Consider the following 14,537-nt stretch of genomic DNA (forward strand, 5'->3'; position numbering starts at 1 on the left):
CCAGCTTCTCTGAACTACAATGTGCGTCTCCAGTGGAGTCCTCGAGCAGCTCGCAGCATGCGCTGGTGGCTCCAGGACTTGCATCTTTGGAGGGGCATGCCGTTGGCCACACCGGATTGGGTGGTAGTTACAACGGATGCCAGTCTGCGGGGCTGGGGAGCCCAGTGCATGCAAACGTCGGTGCAGGGAATGTGGTCTTCCCAGGAGGCTCAATGGCCCATAAACTTGCTGGAATTAAGAGCGATCCGGTTAGCGCTGCGGGCTTTTCAGGCCCTAGTTCAAGACAAACCGACCAGGATCTTTTTGGACAGTGTCACGGCGGTCGCATATGTCAATCGTCAGGGGGGCACCCGGAGTCTGCAGTTGGCCGAAGAGGCAAGAAATTTGTTTCGATGGGCAGAGGGGCATGTTCCGCTTCTGTCGGCGGCACACATTGCAGGGCACGAAAACGTGCAAGCGGACTTCCTCAGCAGAAATCTTCTCGATCCGGGCGAATGGGAGTTGTCGGCTCGAGCGTTCGGCCTGATAGTCCGTCGTTGGGGGTTGCCAGAGATGGATCTCATGGCCTCTTCCCGCAATGCGAAGGTGCCTCGGTTCTTCAGCAGACGCAAGGAAAAGGGATCGGAGGGGGTGGACGCATTAGCTCTCCCGTGGCCTCCGAATTCCCTTCTGTATGTGTTCCCGCCTTGGCCCATGATAGGGCGGGTGTTGCAACGCATCTCTCGCTTTCGGGGCAGAGTAATCCTAGTGGCTCCGGATTGGCCACGGCGGCCGTGGTACGCAGATCTGATGCAGCTGTCGGTAGGCGAGCAGGTAGCGTTCCAGGTAACTCCGGACTTACTAACTCAGGGTCCAATATTGATGGAAGATCCGGGCCGCTTTGGTCTTACGGCCTGGCTATTGAAAGGTCAAGGCTGAAAAAGAAGGGCTATTCAGAACGGGTGATTTCCACCCTGCTTAAAGCTAAGAGGATTTCAACGTCAGCCTCCTATGCGAGGGTCTGGAGGATCTTTGAGGCATGGTGCGGAAGACAGGGAATTGCGCCTTTCCATGCTTCTCTGCCGGATATTCTTGCGTTCCTGCAGGAGGGCGTAGAGAAAGGGTTAGCATATAACTCTTTAAAGGTTCAAGTATCGGCCATTGCCTGTTACAGGGGCCGGGTGGCTCGCTCGGCTCTCGCATCGCAGCCGGACGTGGTCCGTTTCCTCAAGGGGGTTCAACATATCCGCCCGCCGGTAAAGCGAATTTGTCCAACTTGGAACCTTAAGCTCGTCCTTGGGAAGTTGCAGGGGGCACCTTTTGAGCCCCTGTCAGCGGCCACTTTGAAAGATGTCACACTGAAAACAGTTTTTTTGGTGGCGATGGCTTCAGCAAGGCGAGTGTCGGAACTGCAGGCGCTTTCTTGCAGGGAACCCTTTTTGCGTTTTTCGGAGGCTGGGGTGACGGTGCGTACGGTGCCGTCCTTCCTGCCTAAGGTTATTTCGTCCTTTCATGTGAACCAGAGTTTGTTCCTTCCATCCTTCCGGAAGGAGGATTGGGGGAAACGATTTTTGTCTGTACGGCTACTGGATGTACGCCGTATGCTTCTCCATTATTTGGGGGTGACGAATGATTTTCGCCGGTCGGACCATCTCTTTGTCGCGTTCGCGGGTAAAAACAAAGGGATGGTGGCGTCTAAAGCGTCCATTGCGCGTTGGGTCAAGGACACTATTTCTTCGGCGTATGTGTTGTCAGGGAAGAAGGTACCGGAGCACCTTCATGCTCATTCCACTCGGGCTTTGGCTACATCTTGGGCGGAGTCCGGGGGGATGTCTTTAGAGGAGATTTGCCGGGCGGCCACTTGGTCGTCGGGAAATACTTTTTCAAAGCATTATCGGTTAGATGTAGCGGCCCGTTCAGAGGCGAGTTTTGGCGCTGCAGTGCTGACAGAGGCGGCATTGGTGTCCCACCCAGTTTGAGTTTGCTTTGCTACATCCCACTAGTCTCTGGATTCATCTGCTGCTTTGCTATGGAAGGTAAAATTATGGTCATACCTGTTAATTTTCTTTCCTTTAGAAGCAGCAGATGAATCCAGAGCCCCTCCCCAAGTGCACGGTCTGTGTGTAGGGTGTTTAGTTCATTGGTTTAGCTGGGGCTATGGTTGGTAAGTGTATTATTTCATGGCTGAAAAAAACAAAATGATAATAAGAAGAGAAAGACACATTTTTTACTGGAATGGAGTTTTGTGGCTGCTCATTCTCCTTTCGGGATGCTTGGGCAAAGTGCATAACTGAATCAACAGAAGGAACACCAGGCTTTAAAGCCAACTGTTAATCAGTTCTCTGTCTCCACCTGCTGGTCGATGTGAGCTATACCCCCACTAGTCTCTGGATTCATCTGCTGCTTCTAAAGGAAAGAAAATTAACAGGTATGACCATAATTTTACCATCTTGAGAGCTTCAGCGTTTGTATAGGAGACTAAAACATCAATAACATTAATAAATCCCACATTGTAATTTAAAAAAGTGCTTTTTTTTAATATACAATAACGTGCTAGATGACTTCAGGGAAAGGTCAGCTTTTGCCCACCCAGTTTGCCCAGTTATTCTGGTCTATTGTTTCATGTACTCCTCTACCTAGGATAGTAGCGTGCCAAAGAGGAAGACAGCAGAACAGATGCCGATAAGGAGCGATACCTACAGGTATTGAAGGCTGTACAGCTAACTGCTGGGATACATCCTTAGTGTGGACAGGAATAACTGACCAGACCACATGACAAAATAGGTTTTTTTTTTCTTTTTTTCCAATGAAGAGTGGGGATCTTCATCTTCCCCGCGACCAAAAATATTTCGACGAGCTCAATCAAAAGTCAAACAAATGATGATTTTTGCTTATGATCATGAAGGCATCATTATTACAGACAAAGTTCCATGTGGAAGAAGTGTCACAGCAGTGTATTATCGTGATTTTTTGCAAAAAAATGCACAAAAAAATGCACAAAACCCAACCTCAGTTGCTCTTGGCTGGGCTACTAATTCTTCACGACAACGCTCGCCCGCACATAAGGAATGTCGTCATTGAAAAACTGCGCAGATATGCTGGGAGGTGTTACCTCATGCTCCCTACAGTCCAGGCATGAGACCACCAGACTTTGACCTTTTTCCAAAGTTGAAACAACCTATGCGTGGACATCATTTTGCATCTCTGGAAGAGCTTTCTTCTGCCGGTACCCGAGCCGTTTGGCAACTGAACAAAAACGATGTCTTGGATGGAATAATGAAGCTTCCCGGACATTGGGACTCGGTCATTGCAAAGCAAGGATTGTAAAGAAATACTTGAAAAAAAATAAAACATGTAAATTTTAAAAAAATAGTGTGCATAATGCTGTTGTACAGATCCATGGTGAGACCTCATTTGGAGTATTGTGTTCAATTCTGGAGACCACACTACCGGAAAGATGTGCTGAGAGTTGAGTCGGTCCAGCGAATGGCTACCAGGATGATCTTGGGGCTCAAGGATTTCACATATGAGGAGCGGCTAAATAAATTGCAGCTGTATTCACTTGAGGAACGAAGAGAGAGGGGAGATATGATTGAGACGTTTAAATATATCACGGGCCGTATCAAGGTAGAAGATGATGTCTTCTGTCTTATAGGCCCCTCGAACACCAGAGGGCATCCGCTGAAAATCAGGGGAGGGAAGTTTCATGGTGATTCCAGAAAGTACTTCTTCACCGAAAGAGTGGTCGATCATTGGAACGAACTTCCTTTGCAAGTGATTGGGGCCAACAGCGTGTCGGACTTTAAAAGAAAATGGGACATTCACGTGGGATCTCTAGGGGAGTAAAGTCAGGGGGTGGGTCATTAGAGTGGGCAGACTTGATGGGCCATGACCCTTTTCTACCGTCATCTTCTATGTTTCTATGTTTCTATTTATGAAATGACCCTCGTACACTTGTCGGCCATAGACTGAAACTTGTGAGTGTGCTAGTGCTCATACGTGAATGCAGCAAATGCCATTTAAATAAAATGGCCCCCTGACTCGAGTTTCACACTCTTCCTCAGGAGGGGTCACTGTCAATAAATACAAAAAAATATATATATATATATATGCTAAATATCCGTTTACTCTTAGGGCTCCTTTTATCAAGCCGCGCTAGAGGTTTAACGCGCGTAATAACATTCATTAAACCGCCGGCTGCGCTAGCCGCTACCGCCTCCTCTTGAGCAGGTGGTAGTTTTTGGCCAGCGCGGGGGTTAGCACGTGATGAAAAGTCATAGAAACATAGAAATTGACGGCAGATAAGGGCCACGGCCCATCTAGTCTGCCCACCCTAATGTCTCTCCCCTACCTTCGCCCTGTGAATAGATCCCATGTGATGATCCCATTTGGCCTTAAAATCAGGCACGCTGCTGGCCTCGATCACATGCAGTGGAAGACTATTCCAGCAATCACCCTTTCTGTGAAAAAGAATTTCCTGGTGTCAGCTCGTAGTTTCCCTCCCCTAATTTTCCACGGATACCCTCTTGTTGTCGTGGGACCCTTGAAAAGGAAGATATCTTCCTCCGCCTCTATGCGGCCCATGAGATACTTGAACGTCTCGATCATGTCCCCCCTCTCTCTGCGCTCCTCGAGTGAGTATAGCTGCAATTTGTCTAGCCGTTCCTCGTATGGGAGATCGTTGAGTCCCGAGACCATCCGGGTGGCCATTCTCTGAACCGACTCCAGTCTCAGCACATCCTTGCAATAATGCGGCCTCCAGAATTGCACACAGTATTCCAGATGGGGCCTCACCATGGATCTATACAATGGCATAATGACTTCCGGCTTACGGCTGACGAAACCCCTGCATATGCAACCTATGACTTGTCTTGATTTGGATGAAGCTTGCTCCACTTGATTGGCAGCCTTCATGTCCTCGTTGACGATCACCCCTAAGTCGCGTTCTGCTACCGTTCTTGTAAGGATCTCGCCATTAAGGGATCTTGCATGGATTTTGGCTGCCCAGGTGCATAACTTTGCATTTTTTGGCATTGAAGCTGAGTTGCCAGGACCTAGACCAGCGCTCCAGTAGGAGTAAGTCGTGCATCATGTTGTCGGGCATTGAAACATCATCTATTGTGCATTTGCCCACTACATTACTTAGTTTGGCGTCATCGGCGAATAATGTTATTTTACCCCGAAGCCCTTCTGCCAAGTCCCTTATAAAGATGTTGAATAGGATTGGGCCCAAGACTGAGCCCTGTGGCACTCCACTGATCACCTCTGTCATTTCAGAGGGTGTGCCATTCACCACCACCCTTTGAAGTCTACCCCCAAGCCAGTTCTCAACCCATTTCGTTAATGTGTCACCTAATCCTATAGAACTCATCTTGCTCAGCAACCTGCGGTGTGGTACGCTATCGAATGCTTTGCTAAAGTCCAGGTACACGATGTCCAGGGACTCCCCAATATCTAGCTTCCCCGTCAACCAATCAAAGAAGCTGATCAGGTTGGATTGGCACGATCTCCCTTTAGTAAATCCATGCTGACGGGGATCCCGTAGATTCTCCTCATCCAGGATCTTATCCAATTGGTGTTTGATTAGAGTTTCCATTAGTTTGCTCACTATCGATGTTAGACTCACTGGTCTGTAGTTTGCTGTCTCCATCTTGGAGCCTTTCTTGTGGAGTGGAATGACGTTAGCTGTCCTCCAGTCCGATGGGACGCTGCCTTTCCTAAGGGAGAGGTTGAAGACCTTGGACAGTGGCTCTGCCAGGACATCACACAGCTCCCTTAGCACCCTGGGGTGTAGGTTGTCAGGCCCCATTGCCTTGATAGCTCACTGTAGACAGTGCTGGGCGTAAACTCGTAGTTACTAAACGGGTCAACTGAGTCAACCCTTGTCTGTAGCTGAGGGCCAAGACCCGGCGCTTCTCGGGTGAAGACTGAGCTGAAGTGTTCATTTAATAGTTGGGCTTTTTCCAAATCCTTTTCCACATAGACTCCGTCTGGTTTCCTAAGATGTACAATCCCGCCTGAGTTTTTACTTCTGTCACTGATATACCTAAAGAAGGATTTATCTCCCTTCTGGATGTTTTTTGCCAGAGACTCCTCCATGTGGAACTTAGCCTCCCTGACTGCCGTTTTGACGGCTTTTGATTTGGTCAAGTAGTCTGCTCTAGAGACCTGTTTCCCCGATTGTTTGTAAGAGATGAATGCTTTTTTCTTCTCCTTGATAAGGGCTGAGATCTCCGCAGTGAACCACTTCGGCTTATTGTTCCTTCGCCGTTTACTTACTAATTTAACATAGCGGTTTGTCGCTTCCTGTATGGTGGCTTTCAAAGTCGACCACATTTCTTCCACGCTATCGGTTTCTGCTTGTCCTTGTAGTGCCTGGTGAACAAAGGATCCCATGTCCTGGAAGTTTGTGTCCTTGAATTTGAGGACCCTGGTCAGTGTGGTAGGTTTAGTGAAACCTTTCCTAAGATTGAACCATACCATGTTGTGGTCACTGGAGGCCAATGTGTCGCCCACCGAGACTTCCCTGACACTTTCTCCATTGGTAAGTAATAGGTCCAGTATTGCCTGATCCCTTGTTGGGTCCAGCACCAGTTGCTTGAGACCAGCTCCCTTCATAGAGTTTAATAGCCTCCTGCTGCTGCCGGAAGCATAGGTAAGTGTATCCCAATTCACATCAGGCATGTTGAAGTCACCTAACACTACTGTGTCCCCACGCAAGGTGATATTTTCTATATCACTGATTATTTCCATATCCAGGTCATCATGTTGTCTTGGGGGTCTGTAAATTACGCCAAGATACAAGCATTTGATCTACCCTTTACTTCACTAGTAATAACAACAGAACTTCCATTGTGACCCCCTTCTTAATTCTTTTTCAAACCACCTTATCCTTAACAACCCGTGAAATGTTTAAAAGATCTACTACCTACCTCTCTAGCTAATCAATAGTTCTCCCATTGTAACACCGTTTTTATTAATCTTTTGTAATCCGCCTTGAACCGCAAGGTAATGGCGGAATAGAAATCCCTAATGTAATGTAATGTAATTTGTCCTTCCCTCTGGCCAAATTAACCCAAAGGGTGTTAATCCCGCTAGCGCGGCTTGATAAAAGGAGTCCTTAATGTTACCATCACTAATACAATTCCCAACTCATACTTAAATTATCACGAGATGAATCAAAATATAATTCTACAACTATGATTCATCTCATGATAATTTAAGTATGAGTTGGGAATTGTATTAGTGATGGTAACATTAAGGGCTCCTTTTACAAAGGTGCACTAGGGCCTTAACGAGCGCAATAGCGCGCATTAAATTCTCGTGCATGCTAGCCACTACCGCCTCCTTTTTAGGAGGTGGTAGATTTTCAGCTACCGCACGGTAACTTTGTGCGTGTACTAAAAACCATAGCGCACCTTCGTAAAAGGAGCCCTAAGAGTAAACGGATATTTAGCATATATATATATATTTTTTTTGTGTGTGTGTGTGTGTATTTATTTGACAGTGACCCCCCTCCTGAGGAAGAGTGCGAAACTCGAGTCGGGGGGGGGGGGGGTATTTTATTTAAATGGCATTTGCTGCATTCACGAATGAGCACTTAGCACACTCACAAGTTTCAGTCTATGGCCGCCAAGAATGATTTCACCTAGCCTTCCCAACAACATCCAAAGAGAAGTTTGTTCTTGTCTTATTCATTGTTTCTGAGTTTATTTCACTTTGGGCTCCTTTTACTGAGGTGCGCTAGCGGTTTTAGCACGCGCTACAACGGCCACACGCGCTCTACGCCAACGCCTCCGTAGAGCTTGCGTTAGTATTTTTCGTTTAGCGCGTGCTAAAAACGTTAGCGCACCTTAGTAAAAGGAGCCCATTGTAACATCAGTGAGATAAGAAAAGGAAGGTATTGGGACAGTAAAGGCAATGATGTTTGGTGACATCACTGAACAATTTTGGTTGAAGGTTCTGAGCACTTTACTTACAATTAATATTTAATTATTAATAGAGCTGTGATAATTATGGTATAAACAATAGGGTTTTGCCATCATTTACTATGGGTAGCTAAGCAGAGAGGGTCCCATATTGAATCCATTACCCAGCAGCTCCACATGTCTTACCATGAAGCTTTGTAATCGTCCAAATGGCCACTGAAGCCAGTGAGGCTCACCGAAATATGTCCGACCCATACTATGGATGTACTCTTGTAACCCATTCTGGGCTTCTTTGGGAGGATGGTCTAAATCAGGGGTGTCCAACCTTTTGGCTTCCCTGGGCCGCATTGGCCAAAATAAAATGTTTCTGGGGCCGCGCAAACGCTGCAGCAAGACAGAGGATGAAGCCGGCAAGATGGTAAACACCCGGGGGCAGCAGAGGAAAACACTGCATCGCTCTCGACCGGGGCCGCACAAAATACTTCACGGGGCCGCATGTTGGACACCCCTGTTCTAAATAAATGACTAAATAAATAAATTTGTCACAATCAAGTGATGACTGGAGATGCCCTTTATCTGCAGACATCTGTTTTATATGTTAAAATACATTTGGAGGGGAGAGGAGGTTGAAATAAAAATCTGTCTGGAGGGAAAAGTCTAAATTAGCGCTACGTACGTCTTTCAGCAGAAAAGTGATAAGTAGTAGTAGTAATAGACGGACATACTTGACACAAAGGGGATAAACGATTAGAGGATACAGCATAAAATAAAAGGAAAGGGGAAAGGAGTAAACCAAGAGGGTGGGTAACAAGATGATGCTAAAATGAACGTGCTAAAAGATCTTCTCTTCTCTTTCCCTAGAGCAAGACCAATCAGCAGGGCCTTGGATCTCGGTGCTGATATTGTTGTAACCGGGCGGTGTGTTGATAGTGCCATTGTGCTGGGGCCTCTTATTCATTCCGTAAGTGAAAGTCAGTTCTTCAGAAATGTAGTTTGTTAAAGAAACCATTTGTGTTTTATTTCCGGAGTCGGTGCTTGCTGCCTGCTGTATTGAACTGGTTCTCGGTGTAATGCAGCACAGGGGTCCTATTATTAAAGCGTGCTAACTGACTTAAAGCACGCTAAATGCTAAGGTGCCCATAGCAATATAATGGACACCTTACCATTTAACGTGTGCTAAATTGGTTAGCGCGCCTTAATAAAAAGACCCCTATGTATATCTTAGGGCTCCTTTTACTAAGCTGCAGTAGCGTTTTTAGCGCGCGCTAACCCCCGCACTACGTGGAAAAACTAACGCCAGCTCTATGGAGGCGTTAGCATCTAGCGCATGCGGCATTGTAGCGCGCGCAAACCGCTAGCGCAGCTTTGTAAAAGGAGCTCTTAAATTCTAAAATTTTTAGAGTAATTCAAGGTAATCCAAAACCTGCTAAGTCTTATTTTAGATGCACGAGTGAAAAATCAACTTTTCATGTAAAGATAAATTTTTTCATTTTCCACAGAGGTGGAATAGGTTTACATTCAAAAAGCTAAAACATGATACAGTCATGTGAAAAAATTAGAACACCCCATGAAATATTCCGTTCTTTCTTAAGAAATGTTCACATATCTATGTCAAATCTTTTTTTATTATTTATCTCTGGAAAAGAAAGTGATGTAATTGCAGGTAAACAACTAAAATTTTTCCTTGATTTACTCATGAAACAAGATATCCTGAAGAATGCTGGTGTAGAAGTACTGAGGTTGAGCTAGACACTAAAGAATGACATGGGATTGTTTCCCACGGTTATCCTCGGGGACGGGAATAGTGATGAATTTTGGCACCTTGTCATTCTCTACTGCTAATCGGCTGTGCTAGGGGCTGAGCGATGGGTGGGACAGGCTGGGGGCTGACCCTGAATTTCCCGTTGAGTGGGTCAACCCCCTTGACAACTCTGGGAAGGGGGATTTTCTGTGTAGTTTTCCATTTTTGTTTTCCCACTGTGCTTTCCTTTTATAATTACTTTAGGTGATCCATGGTGCCACTCGCCAGCTAAGGCCTTGAAGTATACATTCCCAAGACTGGACCTTTTAGTGCCTTATGTACTAAGCATTTTCCTCATAAGATACAAAGGAAATATTGAATTCATCTGGCTCTGCATCATCAGAGGCTGTCTGTTCCATGGTATTTCTTCACCCCCTGCCTGTGGGCCCTAAGTACATTACCTTGTAATGCAACATAACTTTTACAGTGGGCCAGATTCTGTATAGGATGCCCGGTCTCAGAAGCCACCTAAGTGGCTTTTGAGAATCGCTCATGGGCTTCCTATATAAAGTTGCGTCTGTCCTCACGGTTAGACACCTAAGCCTGCCTAACACCACGATTCTCTAACTGGCGTCCATGTCACAGGCGCAGGTTTATCGGGTTGCCACTGAGCTAATCGCAGCAAAAGAATCTCCCTGCTGTGATCAGTATAGCGGCCGTGGCAGGGAACTCGTCCTCTCCACGAAGACTACTGGCAGGAAAGATGCCCAGTCTCTCCTTCCGGTACCCTTGAAGCCACCCTCCCATCCCTGAGACATCCCGCGGCAGGAGGGATGCCCAGTCCCTCCTGCAGGAACCTCCCCCCCCCACCAGACATCCCTTGGCAGGAGCAGGAGGGATGTTCAGTCCCTCCTGCCGGAAACCCCCGGACCCCAGCAGTACCTTTTTTTTTAGGCCGGCCAGAAGGATGACTATCTGGCTGGCAGGCCTGCCTCCTACAAAATGGGAGGCCTTCCCCTTCCTGGTGCATTGTGGGATGCACTGGGGAGGGATTCTAAGGCCCTGATTGACCCAGGCACTTAGGGGGGCACATAGGAAGGACCTTAGGCACCTGGGCCAACCAGAATCTTAGGCCTCTCTCCCAGTGCATTCTGGGATGCACTGGGAATGGCCTGATTCCTATTGGTCATATCCCTTAGACCAACCCCCTTGGGAGTGGCCTAAGGCAATGTTTCTCAACTCGGTCCTGGAGTACCCCTTTGACAGTCAGGTTTTCAGGATATCCACAATGAATATGCATAAACTTGATTTGCATACACTGCCTCCATTATATGCAAATGTATTTCATATATATTTATTGTGAATATCCTGAAAACCTGACCGTCAAAGGGGTACTCCAGGACTGAGTTGAGAAACACTGGCCTAAGGGATCTAGTGAGGTGGGGGGTTTCCAGCAGATGGGATTGGGCATGCCTCTTGCCGGGGAATGTTTCGGGGGGGGGGGGTTTGGCAGGAGGAACCGGGCATCCCTTCTGCCGGTGGATGTCTTGGGGGTGGGGGTGCAGCATGAGGAATTTGGTACTCCTCTTGCCGCAGACATTCGGGGGTGGGGGGTAGCTTCGGGGGTTCCGGCAGGAGGGACTGGGCATCCCTCTTGTAGGTAGTCTTCGCGGGGGGGGGGGGGGGGTAGGGTCAGGTTTCCTTCCGCAGCCGATAAACTGATCGCAACAGGGAGATTCCCTTGCCGCGATCAGATCAGCAGCTGTGTCTATTTGAAATGTAGACCGGCATTTTGCTGGCTCACATTTCAAGTGTCTATCACAGCCCTAGAGAGACGCCTAGGGCCGCCTAAGGTCACCTAAGACCACTTCCGAGCGAAACCATGCCAAGCCTTGGGCGAGCTTAATCAGCCCTATGCGAATCCCTAGGATCGTAAAAACACCTACAATGTAGGTGATCCTCCTCAGGGTGTTGTTTTTTTTTAATATGCATCCTGATTGGCTGGTTAGACAGCGAAAGGACACCTACCTCTGTCTACAATCGGGATGCTGTTTATAGAATTTGTCCTAGTGTGTCCAGCAAGAATTGCTGCAAGGAGCAGAAGCCAGGCCTAAAAATCATATCCTGCCTCGTGTTGTCGCTAGACCATCAGATAAAGACTGTGGAAGGTTCGGGATGTAGCGTTTCTGTTATTACAAACCACCGGGCAAAAATCGCGAATAACCGAATCTATGGGTACTGAAACCATGGATTCGGAGGGGGTACTGTACTGTTTGTTGGTTTTTGTGACGTCCTCAATAAAAACTTTTTGAATATTTATAAAAAAAGAATTACTTGCATATGAGCAAGTATGTCATTGAACATTTTTTCTAGTTTTCCACTTTAATGCAACTATCTTTAGCAAATAGGGCTCAAAAACAGACCATCTGAGCTGTCACCACATGGTGGCGCTAGTACTATATCATGATTGTCAAGTTCTCTACACTCATCCTTCTCATGTTCTGTTGCTAGAGCTCTGCTAATTAGGGATTGCTCTCCTTGGTTTTAAAAATTGATCATAAAAAATAAAAACCAGATACTGCTTTTCAATATTGGATGATCTGAGAAAACAAATTTTATAGTGCTTTGGATTTCACTTCATGTGATGCACTCTGGCCTTTGGTTTTTATGAAAAATTTAATGTGGGACTCTCATTGCATCATTAGTTAAAGGCTCTTAAATCACTGATAAAATTCATCACTGTAGGCGGTGGTGGAATTAAAAAAAAGCTTGGGATGAATGCAGAGGATCTCTAATTAGAAAATGAATGGTATAAATTGAAGAACTAGGGCCAGTGCTGGGCAAACTTGCATGGTTTGTGCCTTCTGTATATGGCAGGATGGTTTAGGATGGTCTGGGGAGAGCTTTGACGGGAACTCCAGTGATCTGGAACATGAGGACAGGACTGGGCAGACTTTTACAGTCTGTAGCTCACAAATGATGAGAAGGTTCAGATAGGCTGGAGTGAGCTTTGACGGCAAAAGAGCCTAAGCACAGTACCGGGCAGACTTCTATGGTCCATGACCTAGTAATATCAAAGAAAAAAAGACAATTCAATTTAATCATGAATTTATAATGTGTAACTATTGGGCAGAGGGAATGGACCATTCAGGTCTTTTATCTGACATCATTTATGTTACTACTAGTCATTAAGCCTGTTACATTAACGGGTGCTAGAATATATGTCTTGTCTGTCTTTCTGTCTCTCTCCCTCCCACTGTCTCTCTCTCTCCCTGGCCCCCTTTCTCTGTCTTTCTGTCCCTCTCCCTGCCCCTTTGTCTTTCCTCCTTTGTTTCTGTCTCCCTCCCTCCTGCTGTCTGTCATTCTACCCTGCATTTCCCTGTGCAGCAGCAGCAGGTATTTCCCTTCCCCTCCAGGTCCCTGTGCAGCAGTAGCAGCATTTTCCCCCACATCCCCTTTCCTACTCTTACCACGATGTGGCCTGCTCCTTTTGGCCCCTCCCCCTTTCCTCCCACGGTCTAGCCTGCTCCAAGGGCCCCCCCTTCCCTTATCGCATTTCCTGCAGGCAGGCCCAGCTTCTCTCTGCACGTTACCTTTTTTTTCCATTTTGTTTCCCTCCCTCGCGTGGCTGCCTGCCTGGTCCCATTGAGCGGTGAGCGGCTGGAGTCTCTTTTTGTCGGCGCGTCCCTGCCCGCCCCACGGTCTGGCCTGCTCCGGGCGAGTGTCGCAGCGGCTCCTCATGATCCCCACCAGCATTGGAAGCCTTCTCCGACGCTGGTGCGGCTCATGAGAGGAGCTGACACCGCGATCTGTAGAGCAGGGAGTCCAACGCTGGCGGCCAGTCCTTTGTAGGTAGGTGCTGGGAAGCAGTAAGGCTGGGGACTCGCGTTTGCGCACTCCTATGGCCACGGATCTACATCTCACAGATCAGGGAAACTGAAACACACAAGTAGGAGTGCGCATGCGTGGCTAGGGTTTTATTATATAGGATGTTATACTGCTGCAGCCAGGGTATGTGTATGTCTTTGAGTGAGAAAAATAATGTAAAAATGAGAGGACTGCAAACCCTACCTAATGAATGTAATCTTATTCTGAAGGCGATTAAGTGGGTGTGTGCAGAAGTGAGTTAGATTCCTGCCATAATCTTTACCTGACCTAGAGGGCTTTATAAGACTGGAGCAAGGTGTAGCTTGTCTTTATATTTGATCTTCAAACCAGTTTGACAAATGTTGATGAAGCTAGATTTAATCCTCAATAATATGCTTATCCCTTGGGTTTCACCTGGCTCTGGGAATGTGAGGATAACAGAGGAGGTATGCAATCCACCCAGGATGCTTAATTGGTGAGGGCGTTGGGGAACTATTAATGTGTTTCCAGTAGAAATTCAACTCTGATGGTGTAACTTTCTAAGCACTTTCTAAGATGGAATACAGTGGAAACCTGAGATTGATTCTATTTGACTTTAGTTGGCAGAGAAAAATTTGCATTGTTTGTCCAAGAAGTGATGAGTCCTTGATGCCGAGATGGGGCTATTAGCCCTTATAACTCATGAGTAGAGGACCCAGAGGTAATCAATAGTTGAAAACCCTAAACACACAAAAATCTCTTGGTGTAAGCCAAAGATAGGAAATTAAAATGGAGGAAAAAGGTCTCAGTAACCCCACGAACCCTCCACTATGGATAATTTACGTTCGTGTTTACATGGGTTCCAGTGTCTATCATTGACCAAAAAACCTCCGGATAATTCACTATTTTTCACTTATAATTTTTAAATATATATTTTTTGTTTTATAGTTCAAGCTTCTTATTTAGCTCTGATTAACTTAATAACTTATATATCATTTAAATATGTAAAACTGTTAGTCTTTAGAATTACTCCACAACCATAG

The 14,537-nt window shown here is 46.6% G+C and overlaps 1 protein-coding gene across 1 annotated transcript in view; it reads left to right on the forward strand.

Moving 5' to 3' along the window:
• The window catches only part of LOC117359047, a 226,417-nt gene that overhangs the window by 21,641 nt on the left and 190,239 nt on the right, over nt 1-14,537 (forward strand). The window contains exon 6 of the mRNA XM_033941168.1: nt 8,769-8,868. Within this exon, the coding sequence (XP_033797059.1) occupies nt 8,769-8,868 (100 nt within the window). The remainder of the gene's footprint in view (nt 1-8,768; nt 8,869-14,537) is intronic.

This window comes from Geotrypetes seraphini, chromosome 1 (genome assembly GCF_902459505.1).
Source record: "Geotrypetes seraphini chromosome 1, aGeoSer1.1, whole genome shotgun sequence".
Taxonomy (NCBI): Eukaryota; Metazoa; Chordata; class Amphibia; order Gymnophiona; family Dermophiidae; genus Geotrypetes; species Geotrypetes seraphini.